The 10,586-nt window shown below is 37.6% G+C and overlaps 1 protein-coding gene across 1 annotated transcript in view; it reads left to right on the forward strand.

Annotated features, from left to right (window-relative positions):
- Positions 1–10,371, forward strand: part of DYNC1I2 (dynein cytoplasmic 1 intermediate chain 2) — a 37,916-nt gene extending 27,545 nt beyond the window's left edge. The window contains exons 13-15 of the mRNA XM_008053759.1: positions 6,221–6,361; positions 8,070–8,195; positions 9,736–10,371. Of these exons, the coding sequence (XP_008051950.1) occupies positions 6,221–6,361; positions 8,070–8,195; positions 9,736–9,849 (381 nt within the window). The 3' untranslated portion in view covers positions 9,850–10,371. The remainder of the gene's footprint in view (positions 1–6,220; positions 6,362–8,069; positions 8,196–9,735) is intronic.
- The last annotated feature ends 215 nt before the right edge of the window (positions 10,372–10,586 follow it).

A 10,586-nucleotide genomic window follows, 5' to 3' on the forward strand; every position in this document is an offset into this window, starting at 1 on the left:
GGTCTGGAACCCACGGGCTCAGGCAATCCACTCACCTCAGCCTCCCAAGGCGCGGGATTACAGGCTGAGCCACTGAACCTGGCGTTTGGTGGCATTTCTATGTCCAGAAATAATTCTGTAGGAACTTAATGCTTGCTTATATCCATTAGCCTGTGGTAACATTGGTTTTGTTATATGATTTTTCCCTAACTGTTAACAGTTTCCAAGAACCTATCAATGATATTTAGTGAGAATTTACAGTATTCCAAAATCCAAAAAAATTCTGGGATTTGAAACAGTTCTGGTTTCAAGCATTTCAAATAAACTGTACTTAGCCTGTAAAACTAAAGCAAGATGCAGAATTGGAAAGATGAAGCCAAGTGTTTCTTAGAGAAATAAGTTGCTAGATTTCTAGATGTGCTTTCATCTTAGTAGTCCTGGTCACAGGAGATACTACATCTTTGTTAGGTTGTTGGCCAGCTTCTTTTTCAGTAATTGAAAATAATCTTTTAGCTATTTGTAGATTTAAAAATATATATCTCAGGATATCAGTTTGTCAGCCTCCTTATATATATTAATAACAGAATTTGAAAATGAAGAGTTCACCTTGCCTACTCGAATACAAAACTTTTTTGTGATAGTAGACTGTTACTTTGTTTTGTAGTTCTACACAGCTAGTTGATTGGTGGTTTATACTTTTGTTTTCATATTTTACTAGATTTCAACATAGAAGTGCCATCTGACTAAGAGTGACAGTTGGGCCTATCTCTTTCCTGGCTTATTAGGCTAGGCATTGCTTCCTTTCTTGAGCCTTATTGAAGACTCACTTATTCATTCAACTCTGATACATGCCTCTCACTCTACATCCAATATCCCTCCAATTTTAGTGACCAAGGGATAGGCCAGCATAGAGCAGGGTGTTTTTATGCCTGCCCAAGGGCCCTCTAAAACTTTATCTGAATAATTACTCTTAATTCTGACTTTTCTACACACAAATAGTTCCACTCTATCTATGAAGGGTAGAGAAGCAATAAGCTCTAAGTAAATATTTTTATATTTGGCCATACTGTGGCTTCCTATTTTGATCTTGAATTTACACTTTCTAGTTAATTGTGCTGTTGGTATTTATTTCTGCCCTTCTGAAAAACTTGTTAGAGCCTCTGTGCTGTAATAATGAGTAGTGGGTAATGTTAATGAATAATGAGTGGTAATGAATAATAGGCAATGTTTTTAAATAATCTCTCCTTGAAAACATTGTTCTGGCGAGGCACAGTGGCTCACATCTGTAATCTCAGCACTTTGGGAGGCTCGGGTGGGAGGATTGCTTGAAGCTAGGAAACCAACCTGGGCAACATAGTGAGGCACCCTCCCTAAAATTTTTTTTTTCATTAGCTGGGTGTCGTCACATAGGTCTGTGATCCCAACCACTCAGAAGGTTGAGGCAGAAGGATGGCTTGAGACCAGGAGTTAAGTTACAGTGAGCTGTGACCACGTCACTGTTCTCCAGCATGGGCAACAGAGTGAGACCCTGTCTCTTAAAACAGACAAACAAAACCAAAAAGCATTGTTCCAATTCCATTTTAAACTTTAAAAAAAAAAAAGATGTGGAGTACAATTCAGGATTAGGTATGCAAGTGGTCATCTCACAGGTAAAGTTTGGGCCTCACTTTGGTCTCTACTTGACTTGGTTTGAGATCAGGTATTCTTTTCTTTTTTTTTTTTTCTTTTGAGTTGGAGTCTCACTCTGTCACCCAGACTGGAGTGCAGTGGCCGCTCCCGGCCACCGCAGGCTCCACCTGCTGGACTCCAGCAATCCTTCTTCCTCAGCCTTCCAAGTAGCCGGAATTACAGTCATGCGCTACCACACCCGGCTGATTTTTCGATTTATTGTAGAGATGAGGTCTTGCTGCCCAGGCGGGTCTCGAACCCGCGGGCTCAGGCAATCCACTCACCTCAGCCTCCCAAAGGCGGGGGATTACAGGCAGAGCCACCGAGCCCGGCTGAGATCAGGTATTCTTAAGTTACCCTTGTTGGTGTTATGTGTCTCCTCACCACCCTCTCCACTCCGCAGTGTCCCACTACTCTCAATCCCTTTCTTGCAGTATTATGGTAAATGTTCAGTGTCAGCTTATGAGTGAGAACATGTGGTAATCTGTCCTTTGTTTCTGTGATAGATCACTGAGTATGATACACTCTAAATCCATCCAAGTTGCCGCAAAGTCCATATGTTTGTCCTTCTTTATGGCTGTGTAATATTTCATTATGCATATGTACTAAATTTTTTAAAATCTAGTCCAGTTTCAATGGGGAGCATGGTCAGTTCCGTGTTTTTGCTATTGTGAATAGTGCTGCAATAAACATGTGTGTGCAGGTATCTTTTTTGTGGAATGATTTGAGTCCCTCCAAGTATATTCCCAGAAGAGGGATTGCTGGGTCATATGGAAGATCAGTGTCTAGTTCTTTCAGAAATTACCACACTGTTTTCCAAAGAGGTTGCACTAGTTTGCATTCCCACTGGCAGTGTAGAAACATTCCTTCATCTTAAACTTTTTAAGGCAGTATCTTCGCATTCATGAATTTAACAGACTTTAAGTGTTTTGCTTTTCTGCCTCTACTTTTTAAGTGCTTTTTGACTCTGGGAATTGAGTCCCCATAAGCTGGAAGAATGAATCTCTGTAGCCAGTCTCTAATCTTTGCCTAGTCAGGGATTTGTAATGCAGTCACTGAGTTTCTGGTTCATCAGCTTGTTTTCATTACTTTATGGAGTTTAGCTATTTTTAGTATAGGTTGAATATTTCTAATCTGAAAATTCAAAATCTAAAATGCTCCAAAATCTGAAACTCTTTGAGCACTGACATGACATGAAAAGAAATGCCTACTGAAGCATTTTAAATTTCAGATTTTCAGATTAGGGATGTTCAACTATAAGTATAATGCAGATATTCTAAAATCCAAAAGAAATTGGAACACCAAAACACTTCTCGTCCTAAGCATTTTCAGTGTGAGATACTTAACCTGTATAAAAGACAAACAAAAATGGATTATTTTCCACATATTGTTGTTTAAACTAGTGAAGACACTGCTCCTAATATATTTGTTTTGTTTTTTTGTTTTGAGTTGGAGTCTCACCCTGTCACCCAGACTGGAGTGCAGTGGCTGCTCCCAACCACCGCAGCTTCAACCTGCTGGTGGGCTCCGACGATCCTTCCACCTCAGCCTTCCAAGTAGCTGGAACTACAGGCGCACGCCACCACACCTGGCTACTTTTTTGTTTTATTGTAGAGATGAGGTCTTACCAAGTTGCCCAGGCAGGCCTCGAACTTGCGGGCTCAGGCAATTCACCCACCTCAGCCTCCCAAGGCGTGGGATTATAGGCTGAGCCACCAAGCCCGGCTTCCTAATATATTTGGAAGACTCTGTTATATCTCAAAACACCAAATTTAAAATTCACAACAGAAGCACTTTTGGCAGGTCTGAAAAATGGTAGGGAGAATAAGTGAGGAGTAAACCTTCTTCAGGGCATCCTGAGGATTCTAACCAAGCTTGATTAGAGGTACACTTGGTAAACTAGCTTAATGGTCTACCATATTTAACCGTACTCATGACAAATTACTCTTAAAATACAATAATTATTTTATTTGAGGACAAGATGTTTTAATGTGTTCACAAATGCTCAGAACCATATTTACCATAAAGTGACAAAGTTAAGATTGTTAATGTAATTTCTTGGAATAGGTCGTTTTTTTCAGACTTTTGTAGTCTACACCATTTCTGATGTTTCAAAACTCCTTACCTTAACTCTCAGAGGGTACCAATGGTAAAAAAGGGTTAAAAGATCCTAATCATGCTTAAAATACTTAGACAAGTTAAAATGAAAAAAATACTTTGAAGTCTGAGTGTTCTTGGGGAAGGCTGACTGATCATCTGGACGCGATTCTATACAGCAGCATTTATCTTAGAAACTTGCCACTGGGCAGTGTCCAGCCTTTCCTTTGCATATTCAGAAACTCAATCAGTCTACTAGAGTTGATTAGACAGGGAGTGCTAACTGGAACTAACAGGCTCCTAAGACACTGATATACTGTAAATTAATTAATTTACAGTAAGAAATGTAACTGCCAGAAGGCCCAGATACTCATGCTAACCTGACCAGCTCATGTTTCCCTATAGTTTAAATCCACATAGGAAGCCAAATTATAATCAGAAGATTGCTTGGTGAGCAAGGAATTGGAACAAAAGAAGTTTTATAATTTGAATATTTAATGGCACCAAGCTAAGATAGCTTGATTCAGTCATCTTCAAATAGAGATAGCTTTGCCATCAAAATGCATTGGTTGAGACTCCTTTTCTCCTGGACAGTGCTTCATTTTCCTTGTAAGACTCTACTTCTTTGTATTTCTGTTTTAATAGACACATTCCTTTTTAAAAAGTTAGTATATTCTGTCAGGTTGTGTAGAATGGTTTTTCTGACCTTGAAGTCCATTTCTTTTGAAAGAGAATCCATTTAATTCTCTTCTGGTACAAATTGATGACATATTTCTTTCTTAGTTCTCTGGGGAGTATCTCACTATTATCTTCATATAGATAACTTATAGGGACTCTCTTTGTTATTAATCTAGAACTCCCCAGTTATCCTGGCTTTGAAAAATAATCTGTATTAGTTTCCTAGGGCTGCCATGACAAATTACCACAAACTGGGTGACTGAAAACAACAGACATTTATTCTTTCACGGTTCTGGAGGCCAGAAGTCCAAAGGCAAGGTGTTGGCAGGCTAGTTACTTTTGAAGACTCTGAGTGAGAATCTGTAGTTGTCAGCAATCCTTGGTGCTCCTTCACTCTTGTCTCTGCCTCCTTCATCAAATGGCAATCTACCTTTTTGTCTCTGTGTCCAAGTTTTTTTTGTTTGTTTTCTTTTTTAAGGACACCAATCATGCTAGATTTAGGGCCCACTCTAATGCAGTATTACCTCATCTTAGCTTGATTACATCAGCAAAGATCCTATTTCCAAATAAAGTCACCTTTAAAGGGTATCAGGTAGACATGAGTTTTGGTGGTGGGGGTAGGGGAACACTTTTCAACCCGGAATATAGCCTTAAAGAGTGTAAAAAAAATATGGCTTGTCCCCAGACCATACAATGTTTCCTCTCATCACTGTAGCAGAATGGGCCATTTTTGCTTTTTCAATAATGCTGTCTGATTTATTTACTACATGTATTATATGCAGTATTCTTAAGGTAAGCTAGAGAAATGAAAATGTTATTAAGAAAATCATGAAAAAGAAAAAAAAAAATCACAGCCAGGTGCGGTGGCTCACGCCTATAATCCCAGCACTTTGGGAGGCCAAAGTGAGAGGATTGCCTGAGCCCATGGATTTGAGACCAGCCTGGGCAACTTGGCGAGACCCCATCTCTAAAAAATAAAAATAAAAAATATGAAAAAGAAAACCGTAAGGTAGAGAAATTATATTTACTCTTCACTAAGTGGAAGTGGATCATCATAAAGATCTTCATCTTCATGTTGAGTAGATTACGAAAGAGAAGGAGGTAAAGGGGTTGGTCTTCCTGTCTCGGAGGTAGCAGAGGCAGAAGAAAATGTATGTAAGTGAACCTGTGCATGGGTCCAGCTGTACTTATAGATGGAATTGTGCCAGGATCTCCTAATTTCTGCCGCTCTCCTCAGACTGGTCTACCACACTGCAGTGTTTGTGAGGTTCTTCTGTTTTCCATCTGCTAGAAGGTCTCGCACCTTCCCTTCTCTTCATTCCACACAGATACTGATACTGTGTAGGTCTTACAGCTGTCAGAGATCTATTTCCATCTGCTTATTATCTCCTGATTTGGTTGTAGATATTGTGAACCTTTGATCTTGCTACTTCTTTGCTTTATCTGATTTTATGGGGAGATTTAGAGGAGATTCAAAAGATGCACTACCACTGTTCTTATCTTCCCAGAATCTTCTCATGGACAAATGTTTTTGAAGCATGTTCTGCTCCTTTTTTAAAACAGTATGCTATTTACAAGTTAAAAAAAAATACGGTCTAGTAGTTGATTCTTAGCTTATAATGCCAGGTAATTCTGTAGTGAAGCAAACTATCAGAACTTTTTCTAGGCTGAGTTAAATATCACAAAATGTTATCACACCTGTTGAATGTATGTCACATTTTTTCCAGTGATAAGTAGTTTAGTGATTAATGTGTATGCTATATTTTGACTGTGCTATGAATCATCATTTCCCTTTCAGAATAACAAGCCTTTGTATTCATTTGAAGATAATTCGGACTATGTTTATGATGTTATGTGGTCACCAACCCACCCAGCCCTGTTTGCCTGTGTGGACGGCATGGGGAGACTGGATTTGTGGAATCTCAATAATGACACGGAGGTGAGTAGGAAAATAACAAAAATTGCACTGAAAAATAGAAAATTGGATATTTATTGAATAATTTGTGAAATTCCTTTTATCCCAAAGAATGTAAAAGGGCTCTGTGATTGTAGCTTCATCACAAAGAAACCAAATAAGCTTTGTGCCCTAAATAATAAACAGCATGCTGTGCAGAACTGAAGGGAGAAATAATGTTGCCAAGAGCACTGGGGCATTTTCTTTTACTTCTGAAAAGCACTATCATGTCTCTAATGTCCTGGCAAAGTCTCATTCATAAGGCAACTGGGATATTCTTCATTCATAGTCTAGGAAGCAGATAGTTTCAGACTGTTGAAATATGTTAACCTTAATTCTGAGTGCCTAAATTATCTCTTAGCCTTGATAGGATCATATATCATCCATAAACATTAGTCAAGCAGGGGTGGGACTGGCAGTTGAGGGAAACTGCCAGGGGAGGAAGAGGCACACCTCATCAACAAGGGTACCTGCATAATGAACATTTGTATACCTAACCCTGAATTGTACCCCACCTCTTTAAAATAAAATAAAACAACAACAAAAAAATTAGTCTTAGCCTACTTGTATGAATGAAGAAAAAGTATATTTTGATAGCTTTTCCATGAAGGATTGAAAACAGTGTTAATTACTATAAAATAAATATAAAAACTATCAAGTTTCCTAATTGTATATTAAAATTATTTATTACTAATTAAGTTTGACTGCAACTAACTTTTTTTTTAAGCCATGTGTATTTTTACCAACTCAGAGAAGCTTAAAATGTTCTATGTTGCTTTTGGTGGTAGAAGTAATGCTAGCATTTCTATCAGCAACAGTTGTTGAGAAGAAAGTCATTCAGTGCCTTCTCCAACATCTCTCCTAGCTACCTAGAGTGGTACTAATTTTGTCTTCTTAATTTGGATTTCTGTGTTAGAGATTTGAGGATATGATTAATAGTTAACTCAACAAATATATCAAGATATATTTTGGCATTTTAGGTAGCTAAATTAATCATTTGGGGATGACTGATATCAATTAGAAGGTTTATTTTTGTCAGATTTCAAAATTGTACGTGCAAACACTGAGAATTTGCTCTGTGTGAGGCTAAGCAACCTCTTTTTCCTGAGCATAGGAGAGGGACAGTCAGATGCCAGGGGGCTTGTGCCATTGTATTGGTTCCAGCATCCTGCCTCCATCTGGTCAGGTCAAGGAAACAGGTGGCTTTGGAAAGACTCGTACCTCACCTTCCAAGTGAACTGTTTCTAGGAACTGTGGATCAAATATAGGTCTCAGATACAAGCCACACGAGTGATTCCTGTCCTCGAAAATTGAACTATCATCTGTTTATAAGGACTTTTGAAATGTTTTCTTTTTAAATGGGTTTTGGCCATATGTTTTCAAACAGCTTGACTCTTGAAGTTAAAACAACAAAGAATCCTTTATTAAAGAGAAGATCTTTCAGAATGATGTAGCTAGTCTTGTAAGAATTTCTTCTATAAGGACTTCAGTTATTTTCCCAAGCTATTTTCAAGGATTGACTATAATGTCATTCATAATATATCACTGAATAGGGAGAAAGTTGGGAAAATTCTTTCTATTTTCATCTTTGTTTTAAAAATGTGGCCAGATTAGAAGAAGAATCACTGTTTTACATGTTTATAGAAATCTTGATGAAACTTTTAACACTGCACTGTATTTTAAATGACTATAGGTACCAACTGCCAGTATTTCTGTGGAGGGTAATCCTGCTCTTAACCGTGTGAGGTGGACCCATTCTGGAAGAGAGATTGCTGTGGGTGATTCTGAAGGACAGATTGTTATATATGATGTGGGCGAGGTATGGAACTCACTTCCTGTAATTTTGACGCATCTATTTGGTGACATTGTAGTGAAGGTATCTTTGTGGTTAAACTTAGTCTTGAAGTTCATGAATGTCTAAACCATATTGTTATAAAGATAAAATTTACTTTCTACCACAGAAGCAACTTTTGAAGTTAATTTTCTTTCATAACTGGATGTTCTTTGCTCCCATGCAACAGATGCTGAGGGTAATATTATATGTTGGAAGTACCTTTTTGTTTCTTGAAGTATGCATTACCGGAAATTAGAAACTCTCAGGGAGAAGGAATTTGGAGTTATATATGGACTTTGGGGTTTTATAGAATTGATACTGAGATAAGATTTATTTGTCTTTATTCATCAAGTTATTTGGATCAGGTAGTAGAAACCAAAAGTAATATATTTTCAGATTATTTGATGTCTGTGTGAAATGTGAGTCTTGTGTCTTGAGCCTTGAAGCAAAGCCATTATAATTGTGTCCAACTGGATAAGCTGCAACTCTCTCATCTTTGGTGCTCTGATTGGCCGTGCAAATGCCCATGATGGACTTCCTTCGTTTTAGCCCTGACTAGCCCTCGTCACTTTCTTTTGCTATGCCTCATGATTCCCCATCATCTCTGGATACCCCATGGCCTCTAGCAATTGGATCTGGTGGGAGGTAGATTGAATCATTTAGAACAGCCAATTGAACTACTGCACAAATGGAAATGTTCAGTATCTACATTGTCTAATATGGTAACCACACATAGCTGTTGAATACTTAAAATGTGGCTAAGACAACTGAAGAACTGCTTTTTAAATTTCTTTGAATTTTAATTAATTAAAATGGGACTAGTCATTTGTGACTAGTACTACCCTATCACATAGTATAGATTTAGAAGCAGGCACATCTGTTTGCCACACTGAGTGGTTTATACCCTAACATGGCAATGTCAGACTCCTATGATATTACCATGGCATCTGTGAAAAATATTTTATTGGATTGCCTCTGTAAGACAAAAGCATCACACGCCTCTCTTCTCCTTTTGCTATTAGTATAACACTAAAGTGGTAGATAGTACCACAAAAGCATAGCTTTTGATGGAGGAATTAAGGTGTCACAAAAGGTTATCCTTATGCTCTAAACAAAAATAAGTACTTATAAGAAACCAGCGCTTATGAACCATGCTTCAAAAGCTATTTCATAGTAGGAATGGTGCAAAAATAAGGTATAAATTTTTAAAGGAATTCCTCCCCATCAGCAAAATCCATGAGATGGTGCACAGGAGTTACATTTACAAAGCATCATTGTTATTCTGTCTTGCACTGGTGGTGATAATAGCAAAGTCATTTCTGAGGCTGTCACAACACACTTCACAAACACTGTCTTTTGTTTTGAAATGTTATAAATCATTGTTATAGTCCCTGTAATTATGGAAAGACCATTCAGATCAATTATTTACTTTTTAATGGAAAAATTATTTGAAAACAAACTGAATAATAGTGGGTAAGATAATCTTTATTTCAGTGCGCATAAAACATTGTCTTCCTTTTAACAGCAGATTGCTGTTCCCCGCAATGATGAGTGGGCACGGTTTGGCCGAACCCTCGCAGAAATTAATGCAAACCGAGCTGATGCAGAAGAGGAAGCAGCTACCCGAATACCTGCTTAGTTCCTGAAAAGGAGAGTGCAGCCTTAGTGGATTGGGGAAGGCGCTTAAGTAGATTCTAAGACAATTTGCATGCTTCTGTCTAAATGATAATTACAAGGAAATTTCATGGATTAAACTGTGGATTCAATGCAGTAAGGAAATGTCCCTTTTTATATAACATGTATCTTGTTTTGGATTTGTGTCATTTTTAATACAGCTGATTGACTTTACAGAATGCAGCTTTTTCTGAATTCTAATACACAGGTGTATATTTGGTATTAGTTATTTTTAATTCTTTTCAACTTACAACACTATATACAGTTATTTCTAAAGCACAGATGAAATGAGTTCTGCATATTTTTAAATAATCACAACCCCTGTTATACTGATAATGTTCTCATTAACCATAATATGTAGGAACATTGTTTACTCTTAGCCATAGCATGCATACACCTATCCAAGTTCCAGTCTAACATCCTTTGTCATCTTTATAATTCATGTGATAGTTATCTATAAATAAAAACAAATATGTGTTAACTTTTCTAATTTTCATTTTGCTCCCTGCAATTTGAATGTTTCATCTCTTTTCTAAAGTGTCTTTTTTCCCATATCTTTCTTTAAGCTCCTGTTGTGAGCAGCCACTTCAAATCCTATGTGTGTATGTGCTTTGTGCCTAGATATACCATACAAAGTATCTGTAAGTCTCCCAGTGCATTGTGAACTGGTGGTTTAAATAATCTGTTAGTGAAAAAATTTCT

The sequence above is a fragment of the Carlito syrichta genome, unplaced genomic scaffold (assembly GCF_000164805.1).
Source record: "Carlito syrichta isolate Samal-C Ts95f unplaced genomic scaffold, Tarsius_syrichta-2.0.1 Scaffold288421, whole genome shotgun sequence".
Taxonomy (NCBI): Eukaryota; Metazoa; Chordata; class Mammalia; order Primates; family Tarsiidae; genus Carlito; species Carlito syrichta.